At 33.9% G+C, this 14,867-nt stretch overlaps 1 protein-coding gene across 2 annotated transcripts in view; it reads right to left on the bottom strand.

Annotated features, from left to right (window-relative positions):
* Positions 1-13,251, bottom strand: part of LOC115414166 (stress-induced-phosphoprotein 1) — a 29,612-nt gene extending 16,361 nt beyond the window's left edge. Inside the window, exons 1-17 of one of the 2 annotated variants that reach the window (XM_030127382.1) lie at positions 13,099-13,251; positions 12,820-12,872; positions 11,718-11,793; positions 9,552-9,682; positions 9,372-9,455; positions 9,224-9,280; positions 7,848-8,051; positions 7,553-7,756; positions 7,089-7,289; positions 6,624-6,824; positions 6,203-6,403; positions 4,570-4,624; positions 4,378-4,468; positions 4,153-4,294; positions 2,567-2,671; positions 1,111-1,219; positions 860-1,025 (exon numbers count right to left, since the gene is read on the bottom strand). In XM_030127382.1, coding sequence (XP_029983242.1) covers positions 860-1,025; positions 1,111-1,219; positions 2,567-2,671; positions 4,153-4,294; positions 4,378-4,468; positions 4,570-4,624; positions 6,203-6,403; positions 6,624-6,824; positions 7,089-7,289; positions 7,553-7,756; positions 7,848-8,051; positions 9,224-9,280; positions 9,372-9,455; positions 9,552-9,682; positions 11,718-11,793; positions 12,820-12,872; positions 13,099-13,126 — 2,108 coding nt within the window. In that variant the 5' untranslated portion in view covers positions 13,127-13,251. The remainder of the gene's footprint in view (positions 1-859; positions 1,026-1,110; positions 1,220-2,566; positions 2,672-4,152; positions 4,295-4,377; positions 4,469-4,569; positions 4,625-6,202; positions 6,404-6,623; positions 6,825-7,088; positions 7,290-7,552; positions 7,757-7,847; positions 8,052-9,223; positions 9,281-9,371; positions 9,456-9,551; positions 9,683-11,717; positions 11,794-12,819; positions 12,873-13,098) is intronic. The other variant, XM_030127383.1, reaches the window with a different exon arrangement.
* Positions 13,252-14,867: the final 1,616 nt, after the last annotated feature.

The raw sequence follows: 14,867 nt of genomic DNA, 5'->3' as shown, positions 1-14,867 counted from the left end.
TTCCACAAAATTTCTTCCTTGACAGTGATGTTTAAATACTATCCTTTCAGGTTTTTAATGATGCATTGAACAGTTTTTAAGGACAGTTTGTTTTTTTGTTTTTTTTTACTAAAAACAGAGCTAAGCTAACAGAGCTATAATGTAAACCAGGGGTCACCAATCCTGGTCCTCGAGGGCCGGTATCCTGCATGTTTTAGATGTTTCCCTCTTCCAGCACACCTGACGGTCATTATCATGCTTCTGCAGAGCTTGATGATAGGCTTATCATTTGAATCAGGTGTGTTGGAAGAGGGATACATCTAAAACATGCAGGATTCCGGCCCTCAAGGACCAGGATTGGTGACCCCTGATGTAAACTATCAGCTGACCCAGCACGTTTACATTATAAAACATTATAAGACACAGTGTTACTTTGAGCGACTGTTAAAAAAGTGTCTGAGTTTTAGTTTTTGAAGAAAACTTGATGATACCATAACACAGATGTGTGGAAACAATGAGCTTCATAATTTATACTTTACTTCATAAATTCATCCAATGGGCCTGATTGAAGCCTTTGGTGGACCGGTTTTGGTGTGGGTCGTATATTTGACACCCCCACACTAAAGCATCCAGGAAAAAATCTCAAGTTTCTCTGTTAAATGTAGATCTGCTTTTACCATCTAAAAAAACATCAATACATTTCCATTTTGTGATGTACTAGTGCTTCATTGAGTTAATTGGACTGAAAGTCCAACTGCTGTTTGACGTTACTTCGAATGGACAACGAACAAAAACGGATTCTGTTCTACTTAACCTCCTCTATTTACTAGCTGTCATGTTCTTTAGGTGGCGTCATGTGTAATTTCAGCCTTGAACTCACGGCTTCGTAGAACTCTTTGGCACAGGAGTCGCTTGGTTCTGACTGCTGGATTCCTTGGTGTGCTGCGTTCGAGGACGGCTCGCTTGTTGGACTGTCCATTCTGTCTCTGCACCTCCGTCTTCCTGCGTCGGCCTCCATACCGTCGAATCTGCACCGGCACCAGCACCTTTAAAGCACAAATACACCAAATAATCTAGAGGAACTGTTTTCGTTCGGTCTTTAAACTATGAGGAACATGTCGGGACTTTTACCTCCAGAAGCCAGACTGTGTCCACCGCAGAACAGAGCTTCGACAGCCTCCTCTAATGTTGCGTGGGTTTTTAGGGCATCACAGCTCTGTGCCCAGGTGAACCCCATTTCCTAAAATACAAACAAAGACCATTTCAACTGTCAGGAGTTCAAAATTTAAGTTTAAGAATTTATTTTAAAGAGATAAAATGAATATTAAATCTTCTACAGGAACAGATTAATGGCTCAATAGCAGTATATGGTGCCTTTCAGACTTGAAAACGTCAAAAAAAACATGAGATTTTCCATTTAATTTTATGTTCAATGTGTTAAGTTAAATGCATTTTAATACATTTTTTGCAAGAAGATAAAGTACAATCAGACCACAAAACATGAAACAAATATGTCCATCCTGTTACCGACATGTATAAATAAGTAACAGGGTGGACAGTTTTAGCTAAAGTTAGCATTTAATGACCACACGTTGGACCTTGAGTTGGTAAAGTCGGTCATCTTTGAAGAGGACTGTGGAATGTTCAAGCAAATATATTTAGAATTTCTGAAAAGTTTTACATTTAACCATATTTTGTGGTAACAGGGTGGACATGCTAAACTTGACCACATCTATGTACAAACACAAAATGATGAATATTTTGAAATGTAAACATTAAATGCTGTCGTAGACTATGTTTCTACCTCCAGTGAAGACGCTCAAAATAATGATGATGTCATCAACCAGATTATTAAAGGGACGATTCCCCCAAAGTAACAGGGTGGACTGCAATTTCAAGGACACGTGTAGAATAGTAAATATTTTTATGAATACAAAATATAAATGATCAAAATGACTTGTTTTAACAAAACCCTTGTTGAGTATTATGAAAACATCTAAAAGTATTTGAATTTTTTTTCATTTAAACACTTATCAAGCTCACTACAGTTAGAAGGGCAGTGTGATGCACATGTACAAATCATGTGGCTGAAAACGTGTTTATCCTTGGTTTAACATCAGATGTGCAGGTTCATTATAACCAGGAATGTGGACTTTCCTTTTGGGCGTCCATCTTTACCAGAGGAGATCTTTATTTAAACCTCAGCTTAAAGGTAAGCAGGGACTGGGCTGTAAATATATCTGAAGAACACTCCTAAATCCTAAATATCACAGCTTTTACATGCAGATAATACATTCAGAATATTATCAGAAATATAGTGACTCTTCAGTTGTTTAGGAGCCACAGTTTTTGCCTAAAAAAAAAAAAGTTCATTTGTGTTTTACTCTTTGGAAACAGGTTGAATCTCATCCTAAATTTCCCCAGTTTTGGAGTTTATACTTTATTGAAAATAAGACAAGATGAAAACGTCATCTTGCTCTTGGAGGTTTTCTTTGGGTTCTTCTCATTCTTTTAAGGCCTTGAAGTGAATTGAAAAGTTCCGGTCATAACGTTTCAGCCAACATGTGAATATCTTGGTTGAACGTACCATGAGATGCAACGTCTGCGCTCGTTTCAGCTCCTGCATGGCCTCTTTACTCGAACTGTCCAGTTTCAACACGTCATTGTAAACCAACGAAGCCTCGTAGTATTTCTGCACGAGAAAATAACACAATTTAGCATTGTGTTAATTCAGCTAATAAAGCAAATGAAATCAAAACAGCAAAAATAACAGATTTATTTTGATAATTGTAACTTTTCAGACAAAAGTGACTGATCGATGCTTTTCTGGTAATAAACCAAACACAGCTGAATAAAACCAGCAGTTATTAACAGAAAAGCTGCTCTAAAATATGCTCCACGGACCCATAATTGTCCATTTTATACATAATTAGCAATTTTTTTTATCTCATCAGCCAATAGACTATGAGTTACTGTGAAGGCGCTGTGTCCGGTGTCTTTGTCATTTACATTTAGATATTTAAATTTTTGAAACATTAAAAATGTGCTTTTACTTCTAATGGTCCATATTTTTGATGGTTTATAACATGTAAATGGTTCCAGATATCAATATAGTTACTATTGATCACTGATAGAAGTCATATATGGACTTTGATTTGGGTTCATGACCTTTGACCTTGAAGGGTCAAACTCAAGGTCACCAATGTCTAGAATTCAACAATGTTCTTCTCTGAAACTACTGAACGAATTCCTTTCAAATTTTATATTGGCTTCTTTGGAACAATGTCTACAAAGTTTGTTCACAGTTTTTAGAAATTTTGATTTTTGACAAATTTTTGAAACATTATAAATGTTCCTTTCCTTCTAATGGTTCGTATTTTGATGGTTTATAACATGTAAATGGTTCCCGATATCAGTCATATCTGGACTTTTGTTCATTTTGTGGATTTTTTTGTTTATTTTTGTCCATTTTGTTGATTATTTTGTTCATTTTGTGGATTTTTTGTTCGTTTTGTGGATTTTTTTTGTTCATTTTGTTGATTATGTTGTTCATTTGGTTCTTGAATATTCGTTTTGATTTTTTTGTTCATTTTGTGGATTTTTTTGTTCATTTTTGTCCATTTTGTTGATTATTTTATAGATTTTTTTGTTCATTTTTGTTCGTTTTGTGGATTTTGTTGTTCATTTTTGTTCATTTTGTGGATTATTTTGCCCATTTTGTTAATTATTTTGTTCAGTTTGTTGATTATTTTGTTCATTTTTGTTAATTTTGTTGATTAATTTGTTCATTTTAGTTGTTCTAAATATTCTAACTGTTCCTTTCTTTCTACTGGTCCATCTGTTGATGGTTTAGAACATGTAAATGGTTCCAGATATCAATCTAGTTCCTACTGATCCCTGATAGAAGTCATATATGGACTGTGACTGGATGAGTTGACTTCTCCTCCAGTCAAAGTCCCGCCCACTTCTATAGTTAGATTGATGTGCATCCAGACCACAGGACTGGAACATAGAACAGAACCTGACAACCTCACACGTTCAACTGGTTCTGATTCTTAATAGAACATGACGCTGACATACAGGGACATTGGAACCATTTTTGTGAAATGTGAATTACAGTGATGACAAACAGCGGTCTGAGGCTCATCAGTGATGCAGCTGCAGTGTTTTTACCTTGAGCCCACACAGAGCTTTCCCTTTCCTGAATAACCCTTTGGTCCAGTTCGGTTCCATGGTGAGAGCCACGTCAGCGTCACTCAGAGCGTTTTCATACTGATGCATTCGCTCATAACACAGGGAACGGTTTCCAAACAACCTGGAACACAGTTTAGCAGAAAGCACCCATTTTAACAGTCGCTGATCCAGGGACGGACGAAGGCGCTCAGTGGGTTTTCTCACCTGGTTTCCCTTGGATTGTATTTAATGGCGTCAGTAAAATACTTCACCGCCATCTCATACTGTCCAGCAGCGGCCAGACGATTTCCAACAGCTACAAAGAGGGGAAAAAAAAGACATACCGGTCCTTTGTCAGTATTTTCAGATCTGTCTCTAATAATTTAGAAACAAGTTGAAGGAAAAAATCTCATTTACCTGCCAGGTCTCTACTTCTTTGTGCAAATTCTAGTACAGCAGGATCCATGGGTTCCTGGTAAAAATAGTTTGTACATTAGACCGAGACACATGTTTTATATTGACAGACAAATACTGACAGATCGACCACGTACTGTGAATCAAAACAGAGTAATTCATTAATTTAACACACTACGCATTTCCTTGCACGAGGTCTTTCAATCCAAATAATAAAGGATGTGGACGATCCACCACTTCCTTTCTCATCTGTTATAATAAAACCTTAGGTCAGAGTCAAGGGAAGGTTAACATCTGGTCCAAAAAATTTAATTAAAATAATCTACACCAAACTTATATTTTTGGGTAATTACTTCTATTTTCAGGACAATGTATTTTGAAATGAGAAAAAATTTGTGAAAGAAAATTTGAGGAGTTTTGTGAGTGTGAATGTTTGGAAAGTGACCCAGTTTAACGCCGTCATTCTGGGTTCATTTTATAAACTCTATAAATAAACTACATTTATTCCAAATACATTGATATTTGACAATTATATGATTTATGTCATATTTTAAACACTGTGCTTAAAATTAATAAATGCATATATCTATGCAAAATACATGTGAATATAATGTTACAATTATTTGTATGTTGTAAATATTGTAAAAAAAAAAATGTAGGTGATACTGATAATGGAAATAAAACATGTTTAATTTGATATTTTGTTGTCCATCTGTGAAGCTGCCAGTTTTCTAAACTCTTATTTATGTATGATCAAATTTTTTTTTTTCCTCTAACCAATTATTAGGTTGTAAAGTAGAAGGTTTAAGGTATACACTGAATACTTTGTAATTCTTGCAAAAATTACACATTAATTTTTTGTCCATCCATGACGCAGTAGTTTTTGATATTTTTAAATGAAAAATATTTGAAACTAAATTTTGCCCTTTGTGTCCATTTAAGATGTAATTTAGACCTTTCCATACATTGTACCATGAAAAATATTAATATTAAACTCAAGTTTGTTTTTTAATTATTTACATTTTAATATAAGTACTACAGCTTCTGTATATGTTGTATATATATATATTGCATTCATACTATTATTCTGGAGTCCAATAATAATGTTAAAATAGTGTAAATAAGTTCTTTAACTTTTTACCGTTTATGGTTTATTCTTTACACAATAACCTGTTCCGCTCTTATCTTCTATTTTACTACTCTTTGCTGCTGTAACTCTGTACATTTACCCGATATGAGACAAATAAAACCCTCCTATCTAACATTATTTAGATAATCCACCTAGAAACAGTTTCTAACACAACACGTGCTTCAGTTGTTTCACCTTCAGTAGATGAATCATCTAGAACTGGTTGAACCTCATTAAGTTTTCCACACTTTAATGCATTAATTATGAGAAAAATTACCCATAGTTTAAGAATTTATGCTTAAATTCAATACAGTTTGTTAGAAATTTCACTTTTTTTTTTTTCCTAAATTGTTTTAAAATTAACATTAAATACCAACCATAGGCTTCTAAAATGTTTAAGTATCACCAGTTTTTCAAGAACAGGTTTTTCTTCTGTTAAAATTCTTTGTAAACATTGATATAATTGATTAGAACTTAAATAAATACATATATTCTCACAGTTCTCACCTCTTTAATTACATCCTGTTTCATTTCCTTCTTCATCTGAACTCTCTCCTTCTTTCCAGCCTCAGGTTCCTCTGTTACTCCTGTTCTTTCCTCCTCGTCTTCCACCGTTTTACTTTTCTCTTTAGTTTCTTGTGTGTATTGATGCGTCGCCTCTGCTGCCAATTCAGTATTAGAAGGATGTGAAGTATTTAACTCCGTATTCTGTCAAGGATGATGGAACACAATATACCCATAGTTTAAGAATTTGTGCTTAAATACAATTCAGTTTTAGAAATTTCTTTTTTTTTTTTTTTTGGTTTTTGCTAAATTCTGTTTTAAAATTAACATTAAATACCAAATGTAGGCTTCTAAAATGTTTAAGTTTCACCAGTTTTTCAAGAACAGGTTTTTCTTCATTGTAAATAAATACATATGTTCTCACCTCTTTAATTACATTCTGTTTCCTTCCCTTCTTCATCTGAACTTTCTCCTTCTTTCCACCCTCAGGTTCCTCTGTTACTTCTGTTTTTTCCTCCTGTTCTTCCACCGTTTTACTTTTCTCTTTATTTTCCAATTTGTAGTGATGCGTCTCCTCTGCTGCCGATTCAGTATTAGAAGGATGTGAAGTATTTAACTCCGTATTCTGTCGAGGATGACGGAACACAATGTACCCATAGTTTAAGAATTTGTGCTTAAATTCAATGCAGTTTTTAAAAATTTCACTTTATTTGTATGTTTTTGCTAAATTCTGTTTTAAAATTAACATTAAATATTAAACATAGGCTTCTAAAATGTTTAAGTATCAACAGTTTTTCAAGAACAGGTTTTTCTTCTGTTAAAATACTTTGTAAACATTGATATACTTTATTAGAACTTAAATAAATACATGTATTCTCACAGTTCTCACCTCTTTAATTACATATTTCCTTCCCTTCTTCATATGAACTTTCTCCTTCTTCTTTCCACCCTCAGGTTCCTCTGTTACTTTTGTTTTTGCCTCCTCATCTTCCACCATTTTACTTTTCTCTTTAGTTTCTTGTGTGTAGTGATGCGTCTCCTCTGCTGCCGATTCAGTATTAGAAGGATATGAAGTATTTAACTCCGTATTCTGTCGAGGATGATGGAACATAATGTACCCATAGTTTAAGAATTTGTGCTTAAATTCAATGCAGTTTTTAAAAATTTCACTTTTTTTTTGGTTTTTGATAAATTCTGTTTTAAAATTAACATTAAATATCAAACATAGGCTTCTAAAATGTTTAAGTATCAACAGTTTTTCAAGAACAGGTTTTCCTTCTGTTAAAGTACTTTGTAAACATTGATATAATTGATTATGACTGAAATAAATACATATATTCTCATAGTTCTTACCTCTTTAATTACATCCATTTTCATTTCCTTCTTCATATGAACTTTCTCCTTCTTCTTTCCACCCTCAGGTTCCTCTGTTACTTTTGTTTTTGCCTCCTCGTCTTCCACCGTTTTACTTTTCTCTTTAGTTTCTTGTGTGTAGTGATGCGTCTCCTCTGCTGCCGATTCAGTATTAGAAGGATGTGAAGTATTTAACTCCGTATTCTGTCGAGGATGATGGAACACAATGTAAATGACCTGCATGTCTTAATGAGAATTTCACGTCATTTTTGAATCTTGAAGTTTCTGCACAAACCTCTGTGGCCTCTTCACGGTCTTTATTCTTCTTCTCGGGTTCTCCTATTTCTTTATCAATTTTACTGATCTCATCACGTCCTGATTCAGTTCCAGTTTTATCAGATACAGCAGTAGATTCTTTTTCTTTTGATTCTGTCTTTTTTTCAACTATACGATTTTCTTCTGGACTTTCTGAGGAGTCTGACTTCTCTTGTTCTTCCTCCTGAAATGCAAAAAATACCAAACTTTAATTAATCACTGTGGCTTAAATGATGCACCAAATTCAACTATTATTAACCCTTTGACTCCTGAGACATTATTTCAATAATGCTGTGAATCAGTGTCTGTTTCAGGTTCATTAAAGCTGCTGTCAGTGTGTGCTTGTGTTCCTTTACTTCAGTGGTTTTGTTTTACTGTGTGTTTTAGGGTCAAAACAGGTGGAAGAACAGAAAAGACAAAGAGAGGAACTGAAGTTTGACAGGTTTGGACTAAATAAGGCCCTAGAGTGTACATCAGTAAGAGATTTAGGATGTTGAACATCAACTGTGAACTGGAACACACTGAACAACAAGGGTTTGAATTTGGGCCCAGTAGTTTGTGTTTTGGGCTCTTTTTTTTTTTTTTATAAATCAGTCCAGTTGCTTTTTGGCACCTGGTTGAACTCCAAAAAGCAGTTACACAGACAAAACTCAATATAAAAAAAAAAAAAAAAAAAAAAAAAAAAAAAGAAAAAGAAAACCACCACAACACTGGAAACAACAGTAAAAACAAAAAACAAGGAAAACTGTGAAACTGTGTTAAAAAAAAAAAGCCCAAATCATCTATTTTTATAGTGAGTCGGTCTCACTCACTGTTCTGTGTTTTACCCCCATTCCACAGGCAGCGAAAGGGGGGGGGGGGGGGGGGGGGGCTATTGAGTAAATGGTTGGTTTATGAATGTTTAAAATAAACCAGAAATTCAGAATGCTCACCACAGACACATCAGGGATTAAAGGGTTAAACATGAAAAGCTAAAGTAGTTACTGTGCAGTAAAATTGTCCATGTCAGTGTTTTACAATATATGAATCATTTTACAGCTGTACATCATCTAATTAGACCCTAAAGACAACTTATATTTAATGACTACCTGAAGCTGCAAAAACGTCAGAGGTCAAATCTGAAGCAGACTTTTCAGGCTTCAGTTTCAATAATATGAAATTAAATCATGGCCGGTATGTTTTATGATGTTGTGTAATGGTAGATGCATTTTCTCCATTAGCAAATTGGGTAAAAACAAAAACAGTCTTCCTGCTCTTTAAAACATAGTTAAAATAAATCAAAAATTCAGAACACTCACTACAGACACGTCAGGGGTTAAAGGGTTAATTTCCAACAATGAAATAAATGATACTTACAGGTAAACTGTTTTTCTCTGCATTTTCTTTTTTTAATCGTTTCTTTTCTTTTTTACGCTGTAACAGAAACACAAACACCGTGAGCTAATGTCAAAAGAAAACAGTCAAACAGATTCATTTTCATCCTAATTATGATCCATGGACTGACCAATTTTTTATGCTTGTTCTTCTTTTTATTCCTCCCTTTACGTTCTTCTTCTTCTATCAATTCCTTTGCCTGTTTATCTGCCTCCTGAAAAATAAATCCATCATGTGTGAAACATTTCTATTGGAACTGAAACACACGATTGTTGGGCGTCAAGTTGAAAAGCTTCATCATGTTACAAACCTCATCAGTCAGCTGCTTAATTCGTGGATGTGGCTCTAATTGCTTGTAAGGATCTTGTGGAGGAGCTTCATCATCGTCATCATCCGAATATATTAAGTCGTTCTCTTCATCTATATTTAAAATATCTAAACCTGCAAAACATGATGAACATATGCAGTATCCCTTTCATACCATGGATGTTGAAGTACGATCCCACCAGTAAAATAATAACCTATAAATAATGTCAACTCCAAACATTTCTCATGTTTTAGAGCAGGGGTGTCAAACATACGGCCCGTGGGCCAAAACTGGCCCACCACATAGTCCAATCCGGCCCTTCCATGCAAAAAAATTACACTGAGGATGTTAACAGTCAAGGATGTTGAACTTGTTTTAGTTCAGAGGCCACATACGGCCTAAATAATAGCATAAGAACCAGGGATGGGAATCGAAAAGAATTTAATGATTTCGATTCCATTATCGACTTTGCTTATCGATCCGGTTCCTTATCATTTCTCTTATCAATTCTCATTGGGTGAGGGAATAAAAGAGTACAAACGTGTGTTTGCATTAACTGTCTTTTATATTTCCATCTCTGCACAGAAAATATAACATATACAGTATGTACAAATAATAAGAACAGATTTGTTCAGGTTATTCACATTTTTTGTGACTGGATAGATTGTAAATGTAAAGATTTTAATGTAATTTTACAGTAAAACAAAGAGAAAATTTGGAGTAGTCATTATTTCTAGGTTATTATGATAGTATTTTACTGGTCTGATCCACTGTAGATCATATTGGTCTGAATGTGGAACCTGAACTGAAATGATTTTAACATCCTTGTTACCGCCGCCAAGGAGGTTATGTTTTTGCCAGGGTTTGTTTGTCTGTTTGTCTGTCCGTTAGTGTGCAACATAACTCAAAAAGTTATGGACAGATTTTGATGAAATTTTCAGGGTTTGTTGGAAATGGGACAAGGAAGAAATGATTAACTTTTGGGGGTGATCGGGGGTGGGGGGGCCCACGGGGGGGCCCACTGATCAGCCTTGGCGGAGGTCTGCGCTCTCCGAGTGCTTCTAGGTTGTTTATATCTTCAGTGTAATTTTTGTATTTCATAAATTCATCCCATGGGTCCAGTGGGCTCTATGCACAGCCCCACTACTTCCTGAACTTCAGGTGGCTCCTTTATTCCTGTCTTTCATTACTGGACACACTGATTAATCCAGGTGTGTCTGCTATCTCTTGTTGGGACCACTGATGAATTAGGCACACCTGGATTAATCAGTGTGTCCAATAATGACAGACAGGAAATAAAGGAGCCACCTGAAGTTCAGGAAGTGGTGGGGCTGTGCATAGAGCCCACTGGACCCTTATGCCATATGTTTGACACTCCTGCTTTACAACATTAGATAACAAGCAGTAAAAAAGTAAAACCAACACAAATGACTGGTTTACTTTTACTTCCTGTTCCCTGCAATGTGTAATAACATGCAGAACAAAACACTGATTCTTTTTTAGCCTAAAGGCAATTTTAATGTTTGTTTTTTATTTGTGCAGCTCTTCCTGTGCTTTAAGTGTTAACTGCTTTAGTTATTCTTAAGTTTTTAATATTGTACTATTTTGCCTCCTTATTATTTTCATCAGTCTTGTTTATCGAAGTTTTCTAATTTGGGTTTCATTTTGCTGAATATCATATACTATAAAATGAAAAAAATTACTGCAATTTTAGTTCTTATTCAGTGAAACAAAAATAAAGTAAAAGACAGTTATTTGTGGTTTTAAACTATTCTTTCAGGAGAGAAAAACAATAACATATTACCATTACTGTATAGTCACTTATACAACCAAATTAGAATAGCAACTAAAAAGTACATTACAATAAAAGTGAGAATAAAAAAACATGTATGAAAACATAATACGCTGGCAAAATGTAGGTTCAACATCAAAATAAATGTGCAAGAGTAAAATTTAGTAAAACACTCTACAGTGTTTTGGTTGAAAGAGCAGCGAATAAACCCAACTGAAAAAAGACAAATCTAAACTGATACTCCATTAAACAATTGGTGATGTAGCTGCAGTCACAGACCACTCCCTCCTTTCAAACAGCTGTAAAACCTGCATCTCCTGCTGCTTTCCTCCGTCTTTGATTTGTAACACTTTGCAACAGTTTGGAATTCATCTTACCGAAGAAACTGGAAGCAACGACATCCAGTAAAGAGCCTGAAGGGGGACCTCCTTTTAGGAAATCTACCATGGATTCCTGAAATGAAGGGACATAAAACATGCATCACTGACTCTACAGTATGGACAAATGGAATTATCATAACCACAGCCCTTTTCATAAGATAAAATGTACATTTAAAGTTGAACCACAATGTTGTCTGTGTCTTAAATAGAGCTAAATATCCAATTAATTGAGTTTTTTTTTTTTATTAACACATAAGAAACTCACAAGTATTTTGATCATTTGTTCATTTTATATGCTCACATTCTCCATTTATACACATTTTTCAGATTTTGTCAGTTTTTAATGTTTGAAAATGTGATTATTAACACAAGACCTAGGAAACCATAATGATTTTCAGATATTGAAACTGTATGTCCTGTTAGATTTCTGTCATTCTAATATCAGTGTTCCCCACAAATTTGGGGCTACAGCTAAAAATACATTTTTTACATTTCCAAATCTGCAGATCCCCAAAGAAAATTTTTAGATTGTATAAAAACAAAATTACTAAAACCATCATTGTTGTTTAATTGCTGACCTCTTGGCTGAATCTTTAATAGTATCAATATGTGTATAACATCGTGACTGTAATATAATGTTTCATGCCAAGAAACATATACTTGAATTCTCTCACAATCTTACACACACAACCATTCCAAAGCAGGAATTACACTTTTCTATAAGTCTTATTTAAAATTAGGTATGATTTTCATAAATTAAATGGTAAATGTCTGTCTTTTTCATAAGAATGACGTCAGTTTTGTCAGATGTAACATTACACAAATCCTAATGTTTATGATCATCATAAACCCATATTCAGAATTATGGTCATTTGTACCTAAACGAAAGTGAACTTGGACTGAATGAGTCTAAACACATGTAAATGGGTTTAATGCAGATTAAACATTCAGATGGATGTTAATTAATGTTTCTTAGTTCATGTCAGTGAATTCAGTCACATTAAATCTATTTAGAGCTGTTATAGCTATAACTTCACACAGTAAATAAAAACCAAACAATGACTCCACGTTCACCTTCTATGAGCTGAATCATACTCACATGCACGCGCATAAGTCTCGTGTTTTCTCGAAATCGGGGTGCACGAGAGTGAGCTGTGTCAAAAACAGAGTTTACATTACACACATGCAACACACTTTAAATACAGATATGATTTTAGAATCGGGACACGACAGGACAGGACAAATCAGGAGCAGTGCACTGTGTTATGCTAACGCTAGCTAGCTAAAACATCAACCAAAATAGGTCAAGTTCTTTGTAAATTAGACTCTACCACAAACAAGCTAGGTATCGTTAACTTATAATACGCCTTATTCTTACCTTTAACGAGCTCCTTATTTTTTGACATCGTGATCACTGGCTTGTCTTGCCTAATGTTGTGTTTTTTGGATAGTTTCTGTTGAAGATTGTCAGTGTTACGACGAGCTTTTCTCTAGTTTCCGTGTATGAGTGTTAAGGTTTTGTTGCCCTGAATTTTACCACTCAGGATGTCACATCAGACAGAGGATTTTGATTGGTTAAGGCAGAAGGTGAAGGCTATGATTGGACGAGAAGCGTATCACTCAGCAGAACAAGGCGGGATGTAAAAATAGACGTCTATATTTTTTATTTATTTTGTATCATAAATTGACTCTGTACCTTTGTGCTTCTGAAACAGCGAAATAGATAAAGGCAAAATTATATATATATATATATATATATATATATATATATATATATATATATATATATATATATACACATACATATATACATACACACATATATACATATATATATATATATATATATATATATATATATATATATATATATATATATATATATGTATGTATGTATATGTATATATATATAAAACGATGTAAAGCTAACAAAGAGAGCTCTGTTTAGAGAACCATGTCTCTTTGAGGGATTCCTTTATCCTTGCATGATAATATTTATGGTGAAAAGATATACATATATATATATATATATATATATATATATATATATATATATATATATATATATAGTACCAGATATCAAGCCTATTACGTTTACAACAGCAATATATTTGCTAAAATAGCATCATACTTAAGACATATGTAAAAAGCACATTATTTCACTTTATTACATGTAAATTTTAACATTTATTTGTAAAGGTCTTCAAATATGTTTTTGATTTGTATTGGCTTTAAATTGCACTTAAAGGATTACTGTGTAAGGTTTAGAGGCATTTAGGAGGATCTAAGTTGAGAATGTGTTAATCCCTCTATTATCATATGAAAACTGACATGACATACATAGTCATTTATTTCCACAGAGTGAGCAGGTCGTCTTTCTCAGAGTTCAAGTCACTGCGTTTCAATGGTAGCTCCAAACAGACATCCTGTCTTCTGATTTTGTGTTTAATAGCTGGTGACATTCAGGTATAAGCTGTATTATTGTGATATACGATGACTGAATGTGAGGACTAGACAGGCGAACAGACTCCAATGACAGACTTTTACATATTTAGTGGTTATGGTACAGTGCACATTTTCCACTAGATGTCACTTAATATTACTCACTGAAGTTTATGTTTATGTGTTATGTTGTAAAGTTTATGTGATGATCACTATCGTCAGTTTTTTAACTGGACTATGCTAGCTATAGTTATTTATAAGTTATTTACTGATGTTTGTGAAACTTGGCAGAAGGGTAGGATATTGGCCAAGGACAAACAATGCAAAATAATAATAAGAAATGTATAAATAAAACAAACAGTTTTTACAGAAGGATTTTTAAATTATTAGCACATACACATTTATCATTTTATGACAAAAAAGGCTGTTATAACACATTGTCAAGATATAAAAGGGAAAAAGTATCATTTTATAACCAGTCTTTGTTGTAACAGAAATTTATAGATTTTCATTACTTGAAAATATTTTGAAAATCACCTTATATAATGATACTAATCCATTTTCCGATTTTTAAATATCCTTTCATATAACACGTGACACTTCAGAAGTTACATTGTGAAAGCTCTTTGACAGTACTTAAGATTAGTTAAGTGTTAATAAAGTGGAACTCGTGAGGTTTGATGAGATAAAATAAAAATACTATTT

This window comes from Sphaeramia orbicularis, chromosome 22 (assembly GCF_902148855.1).
Source record: "Sphaeramia orbicularis chromosome 22, fSphaOr1.1, whole genome shotgun sequence".
In the NCBI taxonomy this organism is placed as follows: Eukaryota; Metazoa; Chordata; class Actinopteri; order Kurtiformes; family Apogonidae; genus Sphaeramia; species Sphaeramia orbicularis.
The sequence above is the reverse complement of the archived record's forward strand: the minus strand, read 5'-3'. Positions and strand labels throughout refer to the sequence as shown.